The sequence below is a fragment of the Aedes aegypti genome, chromosome 3 (assembly GCF_002204515.2).
Source record: "Aedes aegypti strain LVP_AGWG chromosome 3, AaegL5.0 Primary Assembly, whole genome shotgun sequence".
Lineage (NCBI taxonomy): Eukaryota > Metazoa > Arthropoda > Insecta > Diptera > Culicidae > Aedes > Aedes aegypti.
In genome coordinates, this window is record NC_035109.1 from 233,512,511 (window position 1) to 233,534,287 (window position 21,777).

The 21,777-nt window shown below is 35.5% G+C and overlaps 1 protein-coding gene across 5 annotated transcripts in view; it reads right to left on the minus strand.

Annotated features, from left to right (window-relative positions):
• LOC5576242 (oxidative stress-induced growth inhibitor 2) overlaps positions 1-21,777 on the minus strand; it is a 138,485-nt gene that overhangs the window by 22,360 nt on the left and 94,348 nt on the right. For 4 of the 5 annotated variants that reach the window (XM_021853288.1, XM_021853291.1, XM_021853290.1 and 1 more), the window contains one exon: positions 10,824-11,969. The exons of the other annotated variant lie outside the window; for it this stretch is intronic. In XM_021853288.1, the coding sequence (XP_021708980.1) occupies positions 10,824-10,893 (70 nt within the window). In that variant the 5' untranslated portion in view covers positions 10,894-11,969. The remainder of the gene's footprint in view (positions 1-10,823; positions 11,970-21,777) is intronic. 5 annotated transcript variants of the gene reach the window in all.

The window sequence follows — 21,777 nt, forward strand, 5'->3', positions numbered from 1 at the left end:
GCAACAGTGGTGCTCCTGGCGGGGAGAATAGATCAAAGTAACCCAGGCTACTATGTTCTACAGCAAAAAAGCAGTGTTGCTCTGAAAGTAATTGAATGGTCATCTCAGCATGATTCAGACTTTGTTATCAATAATAACAAATTATCCTTAAGTCCAATCGAAATGTGGTCTTCGGCAAAGTTGTAGCTGGGAAGTTTTCACATGAGATGAGTGTGTTCACTTTTCCATAGATTATTATGACGAGCAATTAGAGGACTGAACACAAAAGGTTTGCATTTTCCATAGTAATTTCCATATAAACTTCAAATAGCGTGTGCACAGCTAAATTTCTTTCGAATCTCTTCAAATTTTGGGAGGGTCGTTTTCATCATAATTGACATCGTTTAAGCATAGGGGAGCAAAAACTTCAAAATTTGCATCAGTCTAGTGGGCCATTCTTCGATGCACAGACAATCGCGTGAATTCTGATGAAAGTCAGTAAATGATGCAATTTCTTTGAATATATCGAAAAACAGATAATTTCTGCCAAGCGTCTTGCTGGATATTGTAAACGTGCCTTCCGAAATCATGCAATAATCCTGCCAAAGATATTTTGAAGACTGTACCCTAGAATTTTTGGAATTATGTTGTCAAGGGCTATGTGACAATAATTTCCAGGTTTTCATAGAAATCCTACTCATAATTCCACCAGACGTCTTTGAGAAAACTGCAGCGGGCTCTATCAATAAAAATGGAGTGGTTTTTGTATATCACGAAATGGTTTGGGAACGGATCAACGGATTGACGTAAGTTTTTCACTGTTGCACAGGATATATGAACGTAATGACAAGGGATTCGACGAGTTAGTGCGTGGAAACAGTTCGGGAAAGTCTCCGGAATAATGTGAAAAACATTAAAACATGACTTTAAACAGCCTACTTGATGGCAAGACGAATTTTGCCGGGAGCACTAGTTTTAAATAAATCTAAGATTCCATCAGAACCCCTCCTACGGTTACAGTGAAACCATGCCCAGGATTTTAGAATATTACGTCTTGAAGTCAATGAGTCCTGGCTAAAAGTATATGGAATCCTGTGAATTATGTGAGAGTCATGCACAAGTCATCCATGAATATCGTATCCGGAGTTGTTTGAGAGGATTTTGTGAAAAGTCCTGCCAATTGTTCTACGTAAATCAATTCTACACGCAAAAAAATTGTGCAGGGGGTTGACTTAAGCGCTCGCACCGGTCATTTTCAGCAAACCAGAAATGTGCTTGATTTTACCATGTCTGTAGTCTAAATCAGATTGGTGGAAATGTTTTCTGTCCTATGTACCAGTAATATGGTGGGATGTAAACATGGTAAAATGGCATGACATTTCATGGTATTTTAAGAATGGGCGTAGTCAGCTAAAATATTAGTTTTTATAGATTTTTTCCCATGTAGGAATAGGTTAAATTTATGTGCAGGATTATGTGAGAATATAGGCCTTTGATTCAGAGGAATTATGTTTAAAACTTATGTCATGGATGAGAAATTGTTGAGCTATTTCTAATAAAATGAATTCAAAAAATTAAAAGCTTGTTTTCTTAATGAAAAAAATCTTGAAATGCTATCGAAGCATTTAGCTCTCGGTTTATTTTCGGGATCATGAATAAACATATAAATTGTTGGAAAAATGCGACTTCGATTTGTTTATTAGAAGAATGCAGCATGAGCATTTCACTGCAGCAGTAAATCAATCGGATTTAAAAGTCATCCAAAAAAAAAGTTTATCCCCTCTACTAGCAACATAATTTTTTCACCACGAAAAATATTCAGTTCACAATTATCTTTTTGTATTTGGATATTTTAGCTACATTTTTTCACAAACTTTAAAAAAACTTTTTAAGTTTTAGATCCTGTGACGATATTGATCATTGTTCATCTGCTTCAAAAAATAATCACGTAAATGAAAAAATGAAGCAATTTGGTGCAGCATTTTTTGAATAATGAACATTTATGTGTCTGGTACCACGCTAGCCAAATGAGATCTTGAAAACTTCAAAAACCATCTTATCCTATTATTCCAATATCTTCAACCTATTTGTATGATTTTTTCAGAGTAGCTTCTTATTACCTACCTAGAATTACGGTAAAACAAAATTGCCCCCAAAGACATTTTATATGGAGAATGTCGGTCCCCAAGAAACACCGGAATATCTTTTAAATCAGATCACCAATGACACGGATTCTTAAACTAGAAGAGTTTTTTGAGAACTTGTGAAAAAATGGTGCAAAAATATCGAGAAACCTAAAAGTTATTAAAAGCTATTGCGATTTGAATATTATTTTGGCGTTAAAAAATGAAGTTGCTGGGAGTTGTTGAACGTATTGATAATTTTTCATACACATTTGATCATTAAATCTTCACAATGAAAGTAAAACATGGTTTTGATCTTCATACGAAATTTTCTGGGTTGTCATATGTGTAACATACGAGAATTTGGCTTCCAACCTACTGGAACAACAGTGACAATGATTTCTATTGAAATTTGTTGCTCTGAAAGATGATTTGATTTTCTTTATTACAGTGATGCATTTTGAACTGAACGCGAGCCAAAAGTGAACTGAACGCGTTCTAATTTTGCACGAGAACCTAGTAAGCATTGAACTCTCGTGCAAGATTCTGCACCTGCTCAAGAACGGCCCGTTCACTTCAAAATGCACAATGAAGCTGAAAACACGAAAAACACTACATCATAACATATTGAATTCCAATCGTTACAAATATATGGCACCTTAAATGTTTCCTAACATCTTTCAAAACTTTGCAACATTGAAATAAGTAGTGTGTCTGCCATGACGACAGTTTTCATTCCGCGTTCAATTTTCAGCTCGCATGGGTTCAAATTTTTGAACTGCTCAATGTTCAAGCCTACTTGATCCCTCGTTCAAAAGTTTGAACTGGAACGCAAACTGAACGCGTTCAAATGCAACACTGCTTTATTATAGAGGCGTTCAGCCTTAGGCGGGTTCACTTCTTCTCTTAAAGATCATCATTGTTGAAAACATAATTTAGGAACAACACAGATGAAGAACGATTGTTATTTTGTTAATCCATTCATAATATGCGTCTTAATAAGACGATATATATTTTAATTTACTAACACGATTTTTTACCAATAAAATAACTTTTCAAAAAGCATTCTCACCAAGCTTACAAAAAACCCAGAACTAAATTTTGGTTGTGGTATTGCTACGGGTCAGTATTTCTCAAACATTTTAGGCTTTCGCCCCATTGAGGCCAATATATTTTTTTTAATCGTACTCTTCTTCTTCCAAGAAGAAGGCATGACGTCCCAACTCCCAACTTGGACAGCTCAGTGTTCACAGTGATTAGCTTAGAGCTTTCTCTGAATAAGCTGCCATTTTTCGCATTCGTATATCGTGTGGCAGACACGATAATACTCTATGTCCTGGGAAGGTAAAGAAATTTCCATTACGAACAGATCCTGGACCGACTGGGAATTGAAACCAGATACCATCAGCATAGCCGCAGTCGTTACCGCTAGGCTCAAGAAGACCGAATTGTCCCCCTGATATGTAATTCAATGTTTTATGTGTCGGAAATTAGACCCATATGTAAGCATGGATAAATGAGCAATTAGTAGATTAAAACACGTTGTACCACATAGATAGATTTTTATGACTCGTTTCCGATATAACGGTCAATATTAATTTTTATATAACTTATGAAGGAATTCTCTCAATTCTTTTGGGTTTAAAAACTCTTATAGAAAAATTATCTGACAACACACGTTGATCTGAGTCAAGGTAATATTAAAAAAATTCTTCCATGCCTTAATATTTTTTTATCTATAAACTCTAAGGCCTCTGGAACATACATTCAATTTAAAAAATATCAAATTTCGTAATAATTATCTGAAATTAGGGAAGTATTTTGATGATTCCAGTTAACCTAATTATAATTCAATTTTTTGAAAGATCGTTAGATCTATTGTGACATTACCCGTACCCTATAGTGAAGTGCATGTCGTATTACTCAATCGCCATTGAGGGGCAATAAAGTATCGATTTCGATACAGTTCTTGATTTAGAAACATCTGAAGGAATCAATGAAGTTAAAAAGGTCCCACTGGGGAGGGTCTAACACAGAGAATTGACTCAACAAAGTCGCACCCCTCATTAATCAAAAATGACTCATTTTATGAGAAAAACAAAACATCGTCAAAAAACTAGTCTCATCCTCGCCCAGCTGTTGAAATATTCTTAGTAAACTATAGAAAATCCGACACTTATCATTAGCAACAAGAGCATTTCCTTTTAAGGGGGTTCATTCTGTAATGAAGAGTATCGCATGTTTCTTGAAGAGTTAGTACGTTCAGAGATTAATAACTCTTTTTATCGAAGCTCCCTTTCTAAAATGTTCATAGGTTTTGTGCAACATTGAGTTATTCCAATCCAATGTGATATTGATGATTAAGTTTTTATTTCTAGATAGGCAATATGCTTAAAATGATGTCGTTCTGACACATTTAATTTATTTTTTGAGATGTGCAAAGTTTGACAAAGGTCCAAAAGCAAGGTCCTTAGCATAATCTAGCTCTCACATTCAACTGTAGTCAATACTGCAAAAAACAATTGCAGTTCAATTTATACCAAAGGAAGGTGGGATCATTTTAATCGGATCCGAACAAGTGATCCACCGGAATAAGGCTGTATCAATTTATTACGAAATGCTAAAATTGAAAATTTTTAACCCCCCCTAACGCTTTTCGTATGGAATCTTCCAACATTTTGTAAAAGTCGTTACGCTGGGGCCTACCCCTTCCCCTTCATCGAGAAAATTTCCAACCCGAAAAAATGCTTGACCGGAGGTGCCTCATATAACAATAGTATTATCGTTCAATGACATTACAACGATTTCAGCTTGGAAGGAAACATATTGGCCCATTTCGCCTAAAGATGTTTCGCATAAGAACGTTTCTCATCAGAAAGATTGGGTTAATGAACTTTTCGCATTAAGTAGTTACATAGAAGAACAGCATTTTAAACAAAATTGATAATTCTTTGTAACTATAATTGCCAAACTTCTTTCTTTTGATTCTGGTGACCAAGAAAGAACGATAAGCAATCGAAATGATGAAATAATTGGTATCAACAGATTGTCAAATAGGTGGGGGCCTTCCTAAGCCGAGTGGTTAGAGTCCGCAAAACCATGCTGATGGTTTCTGGGTTCGATTCTCAGGATCTTTTCAGGATCGATGTGTATCATAGTGTGGGGCCCAGATAGCCGTAGCGGTAAACGCGCAGCTATTCAGCATGACCCTGCAGAGGGTCGTGGGTACGAATCCCACTGGTCGAGGATCTTTTCGTTAAGGAAATTTTCTCGATTCCCAGGGCATAGAGTATCTTCGTATCTGCCACACGATATACACATGCAAAAATGGTCAATTGGCAAAGAAAGCTCTCAGTTAATAACTGTGGAAGTGCTTATTAGAACACTAATCTGAGAAGCAGGCTTTGTCCCAGTTGGGACGTAACGCCAGAAAGAAGAAAGAAGAAGTGTATCATAGTAATGCCACACGATATACCAAAGCTAAAATGGCAACTTTGGCAAAGAAAGCCCTCAGTTAATAACTGTGGGAATGATCATTGAACATTAAGCTGAGAAGCAGGCTCTGTCCCAGTGAGGATGTAATACCAAGAAGAAGAAAAAAAAAAAAGAAGATTGCCAAAGATGCCGAAGACGGTGAAACTCGAAAGAACTGCCAATCAAATAAAGCAGGGTACATATCAGCATGAGTATATGCAGTCATGACAAAAACCTTATCGGGGAAATGAGCTATTTGGGTAACTGACGTTTGGAGAAACGACATTCGTGGAATCGTCATTCGGGGACGAGCAGCACAACCCTACATATCTTTCTGTGTAAGCTCCAAATCCAATGTAATACTCGTTCACTGAAATAATTTTCATTTATATCACGTAGCTGTTATCAGCTTCGAAACTTCGAGACTCACATGCTGGAGCACTTGACTGACCGAATTTCTACCGAAATTGATTCATTTCAATTGTCATAGCAAAACAACAAACGAGAATCTCATCGCTCAACGAAAGTAAGCCGATCCAAATCGAGCGACATTACGAGACCCCCTTTTATCTCACCGTGATACCACCACGAAGATGCTTATCTAAATAAATGCAGTCATTTCTCGTGACATGGTCTCGTTTTCAGCTTCGTCACGGTGGTAATTTCCAGCCGTCTTAGCTCCGTTATCAGCTGACGACACTCACGCTTAATACTTGGTAAAGCACACGCAGACATTCGAAAGATGACAATCGCGAACAGCGGTTACAGTTGTACCTACATGAATTATCCTGAAAGTTCATGACGGCCAGAACGTTTTTGTGCTGTGACTCAACGTAAACTAAATCAACCGCTGGAGAAAAGTGTGTCTTTTCCCATTATTATCAACAATGATAATGTCAGATAGTTTGAATTGCTTTTGTTGATAATAATTCAGTCATAACTGTGGGCGGGTTAATTCAAGTTTTAATGTGAGGCGACTAAAAATATAATCATCCATTGCGCGTCAAATCTAGATTGGGTTACTGATTAAATATTCAATGATTGGGATCTACAAACGAACTTTTAATTTGTGTACTCGGATCCTTTTTTTGAATTGAAAAAATGAAATTGATTAGTGTCCCACTATAATTACAGAAATTGAACGCACTATTCTATGAGGCTATTTAATCACTTTCAGGGTGAGTAATTGGGAACATATTTTGTCGGTCTTATCGTCGCATCAATCGAGGCGAGTACGGCTCATGGATAAATGAACATGACATTTCGGGCTCAGACGCTGTACTTTCCAACGTTATTATTTTCACATTGTCATTAGGCACGTCAAAGTGATGAATAGGATGATAAAGTTACATCCTAAAGCAGGCTCGCTCCAAAGAAATCGCCAAACAAAAGAACTGTCCGAGTGAATTGCTAGTGTCATCGCATACCTAGCAGGAAAGTATTTGCGCAGTAGTCTCAGTGAGAAATATGGTATTTGCAATATGATTATCAACAAGATAATAAGCTTTTCTCGTGACCAATCAACCTTCGCGGGTATTGTCACCGAACTGGATCGCGGCTCACAGAGCAAGTTTATCAAAGGGAACCGGCAAGTTGTGTCATACCAACGTGATATTGATGACCAATGATTGGTGGGAAATTTATCAATGTTTTGTATTTGATATTTCTAAAATCAGAAAATGTATTATAGACTGATGCTTTCATAAATACAGTCAACTTTGCATAACTCTATATTCCGTATCTCGATCTAGAATTATAGACCCGTAATAAAAATTGATTTTCATGGCTAAATAGAGGGTACTTTGAATCACAGTTTTACTGATTGTATGTTCTACGACTCAATGGTATTTTCAATACCGAAAGTTGACTGTAATAGTATCATTATGTGTATGATTTAAACGACAGCCTGGACAGGCCGTAAAGCACGTTGTATCATATTTTCCTATTTGAGCATGTTTTAATAATCATCAGTGCACAAAGGTCCGAACCGACAATTTAGCGGAAAAAATGATGTTTTCAGAGAACTTATTCGTAATTGAGTCTTGCATCTCGTAAGAAAAAATAATGATCTAACCCTTATTTAAGTTTAAATTTTGACTGAAACTCTTTTGTTTGGGGAATTCGTGGCTGCGATCTTCTGCAAGCTTCTGGAAAATGTTATTATGAACAACTTTGTCGAAGACGTTTTTGATCTAACACTTCATTTGAGCTGGAAGTTTTAACTTAGGGTGGATCCAAAAATAAGTTTTTTTAACTAACTAACAGAAGAGTTAAACTTGCTAGAGGTAGCACACCGTTGATTACAGGCAAATTTTGAGTTTTTTTTATGTTTTTTGAAGTAAGTTTTCTCAACTTTCTTACTTACACAATTTTTGCAGTAAAAGTTGCCCAATGTATGGCCTTTCAAATGCCGCTAAAAGAGACAAATCATCAAAATCACCCAAAACAGAATTAATTATAATATACCCAAGAACAGCAATTTTTAACAAAACTCAGTTAAAATGTAATATGCTAGTGCCTTTTTTCGCACGATCAGGCAAATTTCGCTAAATCTGATGATAGTAAGTGGTTTTGTGGCAATTTGCAATTTTTTCCGCGATTTTATGTATGGGTCGAACTTTGGCCCCACTATGGGCCAACTATTGATTCCAAGCATTTATGTAAAAACTAAAACCCTAAAAGCATACTTATGATAGGCCTAAAAACGCCATTGCATAAAAAATCAAATAGGACTTTATCTTAATTTGGTCCCATGCAATGGAAGTTTAACTCAAAATTACAATTTTTACGTCAAAAAACAACAAATAGCCATAACTTTTCCAAATCTCAACCGATTCTCCTGTTATTTGTAGTGAAAGTCTCTTACTTTAATAACATTCGAACAACCAATTGAACAGGAAATCACAAAAAGAAACTCTTGCCCCACTTTACTTTACGGCATGAGAAATATTAAAAATATTTTTTTCATGATTTTCTTCAGACATTACATCAGGAAATAACAGAAAGTTTTCTCTGGATTTTTATTCAAGATAACATAAAAAATCAAAGTACGATTTTGTCGAGAGATTCTGCTCAAGATATTCTGCAAACTCCCCCATTGAACATGTGAGTTTTTTTTAGAATTTTCTAACGAATTCGTCACAAATTTTCGCTAAAAATCAACCAATTTCTACTGTTTTACTGGGAATTCCTCCAAGGTTTATGTTCAGGAGTTATCACACCATTCAACTAGACATACCCTGATGATATTTTCAGGAATTTCTCAGAAAGTTCCTCAAGACAATCAAAAATGAATTTCTTCTGGAAAACATTCCGTGATTCTCCAAGTTTTTTTTTCCAAGATTTTCGTTACAATTTTTTTAAGAATTCAATTTGTAATTTCTCTAAGGATATCTCCAGATAATATCTGACCAATTCGGATGATGATTTACGTAATGCCTGGTGATGTTGCATTGCTTAGGGTACTTAGAGAAGAAAATTGAATAGAAATTGATTGAAAGCACAAATTTTACTGTGATAACCAAGTGTGATGAAAGATTCTCTGGAGAGCAAGTAAAGCAAGTTTAGCAGTGTAAAGTTGGTAAAAAGGAAACTTTTAATAGTTATAGTTGTTGATATAATTCATTGTAACTTTACTGAAAATGGCTTTGGGCTGTGCTATATATTTTTAATGCTTAGAATGAGTTTCTGATTTGTCCTATGTTCCCAAATATGGTTAATGTCTTTTTTCAGCAGATTCCACTACCGCCTAAAGTATGGCATCGCTTCACCGAGTATTGCAACACCAGTTTTGAATATTGCATCAGCACCCGAATAACTACTAAAGCAATCTATGATCTCAGATTATTTTAAACTTTCGTTGCAATGTTGAAAATGGATGTTGCAATATTCGATAACGTGATGCCAGGACAATGAACCGTAGGAGAATGTTACATATATTGCTGTTTTACGACCGGATTTGTTTTAAATATTAGGGTTTAAGAAGGGGTTTCAAGGGGCTTTCCTAAGCCTAGTGATAACGTTCGCAGCTTCAAAGCAAACCCGTGGTGTTTCCTTACTTCCTTGGTAATAGAGCATCATCATACCTGCAACACGATATACGAATGAGAAAATGGCCAATACTGACAAAGAAAGTTCTAAGATGGAAGTGCACTAAGAACACTGGTAATTAAGTAGTAGGCTCTGAACTAGTAGGAACATAATGCCAAGAAGAAGAAGATGTTCTTCAAATACTAAACTTCCCTAAAAATATTATAAACTATCCAAGCGAACAGTGCTTGAAGATGTAGTATCAATATCATAATGTTCATATAAAAAGTACATTTTAGAAGCATATACAAAAATACACCCACCGTATCATTATTTATATTATACTTCTTCCTCTTGGCATTAACGTCCCCACTGGGACAGAGACAGCTGTTCAGCGAAAGAACACTTACAAAACTAAGGGCTTTCTTTGCCTTAGTTGCCATTTTCGCAATCGTATATCGTGTGACAGGTACGATGATACTCTATGCTTAGGGAAATCAAGGAAATTTCCATTACGAAAAGATCCTGGACCGACCGGGAATCGAACCCAGACACCTTCAGCATGGCTTTGCTATGTAGCCGCGGACTGTAACCACTCGGCTAAGGAAGGCCCCATTTATATTATACATTGCGATTAAATCGCATTCGCGGAATTTTCAATAGAACTAAAGTAGTTAACTGACGAAAGATGCCGGCAATAGTTGACCACAACTAGGTGACCACATATCTGCGCGCCTTATCTTCAAGCCCATAAAACTGGTTAAGTAGCGAGCGTTAAACTCGAGCTCGCTATCTCGTGCGCTACATAAATCTTCGTAATCCTGCATACGATTGTTCCTGCTGCCATTATTTTACGATCCCCACTTTGCATTATTCTTAGAAACAAACCATCGCGATGGTTCTCTCAAATCGTGCGGCGGAAGGCTGGTCAGCGCTGTTCGAGGCTTGTAAGTGAGTTTTTTCGTTTCCCCCTTTTTCGGTACATTCACACGGTATCAGTCAGTATCCATGTGTTGTATTGGATGGTAAACTATTGGCTGAAACTACATTCAGACTGGGGCTACCCCGGCCGGCCGCGTCATGAATGAACGCGTTCCATTAGCAATGACATGCAAATTTCGTCCTACTAGACCTTTTCTTGAACTTCAATATCGCAGTCAATGTTTCGTGCTACGAATTGTTTAAAATGAGGTTGATAAACTATTAAGCGGTACTCACCAATGATAACAACTTCCTTGAAGATAGTGTCCTTGTTGATTAGGTTCCTGTTGGCGATTATATCCTTCATTTTGAATTTTGACGATTTCGCGATACTCGGAGGACAAATAAACTCCGTTTTCGATTGCACAACGTACAACTCAACGAATAAATCACTCACTTATGCACTACACAAAACACTATGCTTCCCAAAAATCGAGAAAACGATAAAGGGTTTGATAAAACAAGGATTACACAAGCTGCTGACACGATGCAACCCGTTTGTGTGTATAATTCGATTTCCGGGCGGCTTTTGGATGGGTTGTTAAGTTTTCTATATTCACTTTCACCTTTCCAAAGAGAAAACTTCTTGAATGCTTGCAGATGGGCAGAAAAAAGGAGAATCAAATACGGTGATGTTATTCCCTTCGATGCAGTTATATCACTCGAAAGAGACTTGATACAACAATCAGCATGCGGTTTTATTTCCGAATTGTGTAATGTTGCACAATTTTACTTGGCGACTGTGTTCATCCGCGGCCGGCACTGGACTGGTTGACTTGCGGCGTTCAGATCTCGTATATATTTATTCACGCGGGCGTCGCGTTCACACCCATACACCATCACGTACGTCGCGTCGGGGAGCTGAATGGAGCAGGTTGAATCGCTACAAGCACCCAAGTGGCTTGCGATGGGAGCTCCTTCAAAAGTGGTTGAACATACACAATCCTTCGGTAACGTGCGAACCTCCGATGAGAGACTCCGATTCAGTATAGTCACGACGACCCGGGAAGAGAGCGACACCAGAGAGAACGTGTGCAAGAGAGCACGTTTTCCTGCTTCCTTCTAAATTGATAAGAGCAACGGTCCTACTGACTCTCCTTATCGGACGTATATCACTCGTCGTGTCACTGAATCAGTGATCGATATCGTGAAGATAAGAATCAATGATTCTATTTGTGCTACCGCGTAAGCCTCGCCGGGTGGTTGACAATCCACGTGATGACTTGAGTGTTTCGCTTATCTTCTTATTTTAATGAATATTCACCGGTATAAACGCGTGGCTAATTTTGCGATGACGTAGTGATGACGGGGTAAATTTGCATCGGGCTAATACTAGATAAACACTGGTCACAGATAAAACTTTGGCGATAATTTCATACTAGTCTGAAAAGAAAAGAAGAAAAAGAAATAATGTAATGCATTTTTGTTATCATATTTGGATTTTGATTGTAGGTACAGTGGCTCAATTTCATATTCGTACACGATACTGATTCCACATCAAGTTAGTAAAAAAACTATTAAATGAAGTATTGAGCTACAAATACTTTATCCACATTGAAGGTAATAGGTGTCATCTATTGTTTGCCAATCACAAAATGTTTCCATTTACATTCATCTTTGGATTAATAGAAAAGTATTGAATTGATGTCTAAAATTCACCCAATTCCATATTCGTACACCTACCAAAATTCAAACGCACAACGTTCAAAACTAAATTTAGAAGCTCTATTTGATTACTGAAGTGCTTTATTATGATGTTCAGATGTAGTGAAATACATTTGGACAATTTATTAGTGGACATATATAAAATTTAGGTAAAATTATGAGAAATGCCAGTTTTCCAATGATTTTTGCTATAAAATCCAATAATTCGAACAATTACGTTTATTTTTGTCATTGGATCCAATCTATAGATTATACTCGTAAGCTCTGATAGAAATTTGGTTGAAATATATACACTTTACAGAAATCATAAACAGTTTTTATCCCTTTTGAGTTCAGAAAATTGTTGTGCCATAAGTTCAAAACTCTTCTAAAATGATATTTTTAATCAATGTAAACCAAATTTTCATTCTAAACAACAGGTAAATGTTAATTTCGAATTTGTCTGTAAAAATAATTTGAACTACGAACTTCGTTTTACAATAAAGTACCCTAAACTACGCTGTACATACCTCCACATAATTGATGTCATCGTAATATTCAATTATCTTTGAAATAATATTTAAATTATATTCAAAATAGCACCTATTTTGCAATTTATTGATTTTATAAGAAAAATACAAAATAACTTGAATGAGCAGAAAGCATCGATACACTATTTAATAGAATATATCCTGTTGTTTTCATCATTTTAAAAACACGTTTGTGTTGCGGTTATGGCAATAATATTTATTCTATAAATCTCTATAATCATGTTTGGTAGTAAAATGTAAATTAAAAATGATAATTATGCAATGTTTTGATAGGAACATTAACTATGGATTATGTATATACATTTAGGAGCCAAACATAAAGAAATTGACTAAAATTTTTGGTTTTGGATTTGTTATAAATATTATATTACCTAACATTCAAAAGTATAAGTTGTCGATATCCACTCTTAGCTACTCTAAAACTGATTATAATTTTTTGAAACTTGTGCAATATTCGCAATTATCATTCTTAAGGAAGTGATGATGAAAAAAATGCAATTTATTGTTCGATTTACCGAATATTTTAGCAAAAAACATGGGAAAACTGGTATTTTTCTTAAATCTACTTAAGTTTCAAATATATCCGTTTATAAATTTTCCAAATGCATTCTACTGCATCTGAACAACACAACGAAGAGCTTAAATAGTCATCTAGTCCATTAAAAATTAGTTTTGAATGCTGTATATTTCTTTTTTGTTAGGTGTACGAATATGGAATTGGGTCAATTATAGACACAATCTCAATACTTTTCCATTATTCCAAAGATTTAAGCAAATGAATACAGTTTGTCATTGCCAAACAATAGATGACACCTATAACCTTCATTATTGATAAAGTATATCGAAGTCCATGCACCATTTAATAGTTTTATACCAACTTGATATGAAAACAGTGCCCCGTACGAAAATGAAATTGAGCCACTGTACATGTTTGACAGAATAATGGAAGCTCATAAAGTAAACAACCTCCTAATAAAAAACAACACAATTAAATTTACCTGGATCGTGATTTTTTGACTGCCCTACCCTTTTTCTCCTTGTCGAATCAAGTCGTTCATAGATAGCGTGACATAATAAAAGATTAATTCGCAACATGGACGACAAAGGACAACGCTTCCATATCCTGCTTACTCTCGACTTATAGGGTCAGTGTTCCCTTAGTGGACAGTCCCCTATAGTCCAACTAGTGGCTTTTTACGGCCGTTTATCTCTAAATCTTTTCAAAATATTTTTTGACATGAAGGTCAGGAGCTATTCATCTAAGTACCATTGATACACAGCTTGATTTTGTTAGAAAAATGATCGAAATAATTAGTTTTGCTTAAAATTTGAGCTCCCTTGCGCCTATAGTAAACCTATTGTTCCTATAGTAGCACTACTGAGAGAAACTATTTTTTATTATACAAAATAATTAATGAATTAAGAATTTTTTTTACATCAAATGAAAGCTTTTGATCCACACTTTGAAGGAAAAATATAAAAACTTTGTAATAATACGGTTTTGATAAGTATTTTTCCAACGCCGTGATGCTAGTGCTACTATAGGAACAGAAATTAGAAATAGTATTCCTATAGTGGCACAAGCGACAATAAATACAAACATATGAGTTTTCGTAGTTTTCATATTTTTCCCACAAAACCAAGATAAAAAGCTTTCAAATGATGTAAAAATAATGACGTTAGCATTATTTTTCGATTTTATACGAATATTTGTTCTTAGCTATGCGGATATTGGTACAGCGACCCTATATATACTTCAATCTTATTATTGAAAGTAAAATATACTAATATACTTAAATGATAACATATGAATTTGGACTACAATATTCTGCTTTTCAAGTGGATCAAGTAAACTAGTTCCACTTTGTCAAATATGCATTAGTGTATTTTACTAATATAATTCAGTAAAGCTTCATCGTCGGTAACGTCAACAGGAGAGATTTCACCTCAAAAATATATTTGAATTGCAAAAACTTCTCGCATTTTTGCACTATTTTTTTTCAAGTTATAAAAAAACTCTTCTATTTTAAGAACTTATATTGGATTCAGATCATTGGTCAATCTGGCTCCGAAGATACTCCAAAATTTCTTAGGGACTGACGCTTAGCCATAACTCACGTAAATATCTCAGACATCAGATTTTTTATCATGTACCATATTTTCAAACAATACTTTTATGAGACTCTGTTCCGAAAATAAGGCAATTCGGTACAACCGTTTCTTAGTAATGAACATTCATGTTTCTAGTATCACTTTGACTATAATTAATTTTCAGATTTCTTAGAGACAACTCAAGCGATTTATGTTTTTTTTAGGAAAGCTCTACAATACCTGACATTTTTTACCCTATAGTATATTTTTTGGTAAAATTATCGAGGAATTTATATTTATTTATTTATTTTTGAAAAATATTGCGCAAAAAACAGGGGCAGTCAAATAAAGTTCCGAAACAAGAGGGCTGGCAATGTCCCAAGCAAGTAAGTACGAAGATTTCAGTGCGATTTTTTGTTTGTTTTGATGTGCGTGCGTTTTGATGGAGGGTGCTACAGTGCTAATTTGCGAAGAAAGCATCAGCGAATTGCAATGGAGCTTCGAAATATGAATTGGGTGAGTTTGTTCCAATCTGCAGCTTATGCAAAAACACCAGTTAATCGCCAAAACGTCTGCTGGACGTATCCTATGGAATAACTCTTCCCATCAACATTCCACAACATCCCGTAACATCTATGAATCGTAGAGTTCTCTGAATCTCTCTTAGGTAGGTGTTCAATAATTCATTTCTTCCCATTTCCCCCAGCATTGGCAGGGACGTGGCCAGGACAGATCACGACTGCTGGAGGATGCGTCAATGTTGTCCCAAATCTCTGACTTTGGTAATGGACGGGAAGGAGGCATCCTTCACACAACGGTCTAGGACTGTAGCATCTACGAATTTGTGCGAATTGCTTAATATAATATTTATAATATATATTTATACAAGTGGTCCTGGCAAATTTCGTCTTGTAATCAAGTAGGCTGTTGAAAAACGCTATGGATCGTCCCATACAAAATGACAGTTCCATTCACTCTCGTTTTTGTACTTTCCCGGTTAATATCCTGAGTTTTTATACACACAAACACGTCGGAATCCTTGACGAATAAAACGGAGAATGAATCATTCAAATCTGTTGAGCCGTTCGTAAGTCATTTCGTGACATACAAACACAATTCCATTCTTAATTATATAGATTTTTTGGTAAAGTGACTACATTATTCCGGAGATTTTCCTAAACTTTTCCCTCGCACTATCACGTCGCATCCCTTGTCGAGTTCAACTGTGAAAAACTTACGACAATCCGTCCATCCGTTCTTAAGCCATTTCATGACATACAAAAACCACTCCATTTATAGAAGATAGATAAGAGAAGATCTAAAATTACAAAAAGTCATTAATTTATTACTTCATAGAATAACCATGTAGATTCGTTTTAGAACAGACTTATTTTTGAAATACATTACACCCGATTCTGTTTTTGCACAGGGGATGCGTACCATGAAAAAAAAGTTTTCAGTTCAAAATTTCGAAAACCGTGCAAAAAAGTAACACCATTTCTCAACGTTTCATGCAAAAATAAGGTTTTGGCGGAAAAAATGTATGGTATTTTTTTTACACGGCCGTGTAAAAAAAAATCCGTGCAAAAAAAGAATCGGGTGTATTTTAAATGATTCATTTCAAAATATTTCCATTAATTACGAAAAAATACTGACGATTGTAATTAAATTTTAGTTATTCAAGTCTTTTTGGACGCTGGGATTGTAATTGCATTTCAGTTCGAGGTCACTAGTTACTGAAAGTGTCCTAAAGACCTGAAATTACTAAAAGTGTCCTAAATTTGAGAGAATCACTTTTCTTGAATTTCTCTAAACTTTTGTTCGCATCATATATTTATCTCAGAAAGAAAACTAACAACAGTATTTTTTAAAGAAAAACTGCTAATGCTGTTAATACCATTATATGAGTTCTATAAAAATTATCGTTAAAATTTCCGATTTTTCATTTAATTTTTTGTGGATTTAATGATGAAGCCTTAGAACAATAAATACAATATAACTCAAATTGCCCTAAAACGAAAAGTATTCATATGACTGATACTACAAGAATTCCCTACTCATAGTTGTTTACAAACTTATGTCAATATTTTAAGCAAAACTGTAATTGAAGTACGTTTCGATGTATAAATATTTTCAGTCGTAAAATGTGTATACCTAAATTCACAAAATGCTAGGATTAGGCAATGCGTTGATTTAAGACATTTCACTAACAACAACATAATATAAAAATAAAAATTGCGTTCATAACTATATTGAGGTTTATAATTTAAATTTAAATTCTTAAGACAGGATCATTTTCTAAAGTATTTTTTTTTTCGTCCAAAAATCGAGGAATCTCAAACATTTTTAGGTAAAATCAGTTGAAACCATATCGTTCTATACAAAGGTATGTCCCTTCCAAGCCCGGATTTGGGGAGGTAACAAGGGGGTCAATGCCGCGGGTCTCCCGATGAAGGGTGCCTCTGAGAAGTGTAAAAAGGTGAAACACAATCCAATGATTTTTTCATTAATACTTCAGTCGTCGCGCTGTTGTATTTTGTACAACACCGCTGAAAAAACTTCGCTTTTCGATGACAACAGCAGCGCGGTGGTTCTGACGGTGGCAAACCGCGCGACGACTGGAGGGTTAATGACTTTAAATTTAAAATACACAACCGATACGATTTCTAACAGAGATTTCATGACTTGATATTACATGTTATTTTATAGTTAGTAGTAAATTCCATACTATTTTTATTGAGTACTGTTTGATCTTTCGATCTTGACGTTTGCTCCTGCGGGGGCGGGCGATGAGGGCGAGATCTCGGACGCACGCCTATTTTATCTTTTATATTGCCGAGCAAACGAGTGGAGCTGAAAGTGGATTGTTGCTGCTCAGTCAAGGATGACGGATCAATTGGTGAGCTCGTTTTATGCTACTATTTCTAATCAATAAGATTTGTATGACTGCACATTTTATCGTAAATATGATTTTTCAACAAACTATGAATGGTTCGTCACTGTGAGTGTCGACATAAACTCTGATTCATGAATTATTTATGTTTAACATTTTTTGTTCAACACACTTCTTTCTTTTTACCTTTATTTTTATAATTAAAAAAACTTTGAATTGTTCGACACTACAAGTGTAGACTTGCGAAAGGTTCACTTTATTCAACAAACTTTGGATGGTTCGTCACTGTAAGTGTCGGCATAAGAATAAGAGTGCTATGAATGTTACATTTAGGTATTTGTTCAACAAACTTTGAATGGTTCATCACCTCAAGTGTCGGCATAATTTTCCTCTACTTAGAAATTGTTCATATCAAATGAATATATCATATTTACATATAAGCATGTTTATATCTCACAAATAATTATTTATCATGGTCTAATCGCTTATCAAAGTGAATCCTGTGATCCAACGATCCTCCCCATTAACAAACATCCCTCCCAGTAACCTTTGTGGAGATGCAGAGGTAAACACGGTCTCCAAATAGCAAAGGTTACACGCTGATATTCCTTCCTCCAATCCCACCTGACTGCAAGGACGTTGCCGGCGCCGTTATTGACCCTGTATAAATTGAGGCACTGAATTATGTACACTGAAGAAGGTTATGGCCAATCCCGGCCGAACTTCTAGTTGATTCTTTGTGCATTTTCACTAACTTCAATCACGGAATAGCAACCATTGATATGTGTAGTCAGTCTAAGCTAAGCTAAGTAGTAAATTCCATACTATTTTTATCTGAATTCTTCAGTTTCCATTCTTCTATTCGCTAATGAAAACCATCAAGATTATATCCAAAAAATTATTTGAATCCGTTAAATATTCGCTGAGCGGTGAGGGTTTTAGTATTTTTGCTTTCACTCAGGCATATACGGGTTAACTAAGAGCTTTCCATGCCAAAGTTGCCATTTTTGCATTCGTATATCGTGTGGCAGGTACGATGATACTCTATGCCCAGGGAAGTCAAGAAAATTTCCAATACGAAAAGATCCTACATCGACCGGGAATCGAATCCAGATACCTTCAGCATGGCTTTGCTTTGTAGCCGCAGACTCTAACCACTCGGCTAAGGAAAGCCCCCAACAACCCAAACTACTCGTCATAATAATCTATAGAAAAGTGAACAATCTCTATTCATGCAAAATCTTCTCAACTACAACTTTGCCTAAGAGCACATTTTGATAGGACGTAAGGAAGTCTGGATTTAATAGAGGTTGCGACTGGAAGTTGAAACGTAAATTCTTGATTGTCTTAATCTGCGAACGTTTTAATTTATTTTGCCCGACGTTTCAGCCATTTGTTGTGGCCTTTTTCAAGGGAAATTGACTATTGACCACTTTATTATATGAATAACTATTTATCCTGACGTCCAATAAAAATAAGGCCTTCGGCAAAATTGTAGCTGAAAGGAATTCACATGGGAAGAGTTGGTTCACTTTTCCATGACATGTTATGACGAAGAGATAGAGGGCCGAAAAAAATTTGCATCACTCTAGCTTAGCGTTTACCGCTCATTTTGTACCAAGGGCCCTCTACAAGAGATCTGACCCGGCCCCCCCGATGCTCAAATCTAGCACAGGGTATGTCGGCATAATAAGTTTGATATTTCAAACCAATAACGAAAAGTTGCAATATATTGTATTGATGGATGGGCTCACGATTTACTTTGCAGACAACCAAAATATTTTATGTTTTATCGGAACAACTCTTTTGGATAATGAAACTTAGCATGGATATTTTTTCCCTGACATCATGTGAAATTCCCTGACTTTCCAAGTCAAAAATAGAATTCCCTGAAGTCAGGGATTTCCAGGTTTTTCAGGTAGTCGACACCCTGCATAGATTCTAAACATTCTAAACAGAGAAATGATAAAATGGTTCGAAAATATCGAAAAACAAAATAGCAATCGCCATTTAATTTTTTTTTTCGAGGTGTAAAATATGATGAAGCCTGTAGAGTAGGGTGCGGTTTATTTTTCGAAAGTTCTCAAAACCAAAAATTCCTGTGCTCTTCTGAATTCTCGTCATATAAAAGGGGAAACCTCAAATTTTGAGCCAAAAATATATGGCGCAAGCGATTTGAAGGTGAATTTTCATGTTATCAAATATGACCTTCATTGAAGTCTTCATAGCTTTGTTATTTTCTAATCAATTTTAAAGCTCTTAGCACAGTTCTCTTCAAAATTAAATGTACAAAAAGTTTGTAGAATAACAAACTTGTCTAAAATCAAAACTAATCTAAGTTCTCTAAATTTTCTCCTTTTTAAAAAAATCATCTTTGTTTGACCATAAATTCATGAATACTCATCCGACTTCAATTCCTTTTACATGTTTTTGAAGCAAATTTAGTTATTGTCAAACTGGGTACACCCGATTCTGTTTTCCGCCAAAACCTTATTTTTGCATGCAACGTCGAGATATGGTGTTGCATTTTTTACACGGTTTTTGAAATTTTGAACTGAAAACTGTTTTTGCACGGTATGCATCCCCCGTGCAAAAACAGAATCGGGTGTATACAACAAATTTGATTGAAAAATCGTTTTGATTTAGTTATTCAACAAAAGCTATCTAGAACCATTATTTTTTTTACCAAATGCAAACAAAATTACAACTTAATTGCGTCCGAGATGAACATGGCTATGGCAAAAAAACACGTTATTAGGCAGCATCCATTTATTACGTAACGCTAAAATTGAATTTTTTTTACTCCCGCCCCCCACCGTAACGCTTTTTGTATGAAAAATTTCAAATTTTTGTATGAGCCGTAACGCTTGAGCCTACTCCCCCCGTCCCCCTAGAGCGTTACGTAATTTGTGGATGCCGCCTTAAAGAAAAAAATAACTTAATTTCAACAACTGTTAGATACAATTTTTAAGGGATCGCGGGACATCTGTAGTACTGTAGTACTTAAGGCTGAGTAGCCCGTGGTATGTTTTGGCCGCCAATTTCAAAGTAATAGAACTCAAAGTTCGCAATGTCAATGTAATTAAACTCAGTCCTCATATTTCATATTGAACCGGAAGAGTATCACTATCAGAAAGTATGCTGATACTTTTTGTTTAAAACAAAAAAATGCGAAGAGCGTAAATTCGCCCTTTTATTCCAACGAAAATCAAACTCGAAAAAAATGTTTCTAATCCAAAAAGATGTGATTCCGTTCATTTTTAAGCTACCGTCATTGGGAGTGACTTTGAACCAAAGCATAATCTAAAATATCTCAGCAAGTATGGAGCTTACTTTTATAAAATTTTCATGCATATTCTTAAGATTCTTTGAGCTAGTAGTTTATTTTTAATAAATCATTTAACAAAGCTTGAAAATAAGGCTGTTTCAAATTGTCAGTTTCAAGGTTTCATAATCCACTTTTAGCTGTGGATGAATACTCTTTTCATTTTCTTACGTTTTTGCATTCAAAGGTAAAAAAAATGAATTTCAAAATATCAAGGGTTATGTGATTGAACATTGAAGATGGTAGAAAGCTAACACCCAAGCTCCATGTGAGTGGTTCTCTGTGCAAATATCACTAACCTGATTGCACACGGAGTAACAACTACGAAGTGTATGTTCCATCAGTTGATCGTTTGATCAACTATAAAAAAATGAATTACAATTTTTTTCAGCGTCGCACGATCTAAAAACCGCTGCCCTACAGTATTACTGTAGTAGCTAAACCAACAAAATCAGAGTTAGTACTATACCATTTAATTCCACTTGAATTTGTATCTTCTGACAGATATGCGTATTTCGACATGATTTAACACTCTTTATTTCAATTAGTCATTTTTTTCTGTTCGGAATATAAACCACTGCGACCAATATTTGATCTATTGTAGTATATCCCGTGTCCCTTGTTTAGTGCATGTCGTGTTACATTATAACTATTGAGAAGTGATAAAGTATTCGGTTTTCTTACAGT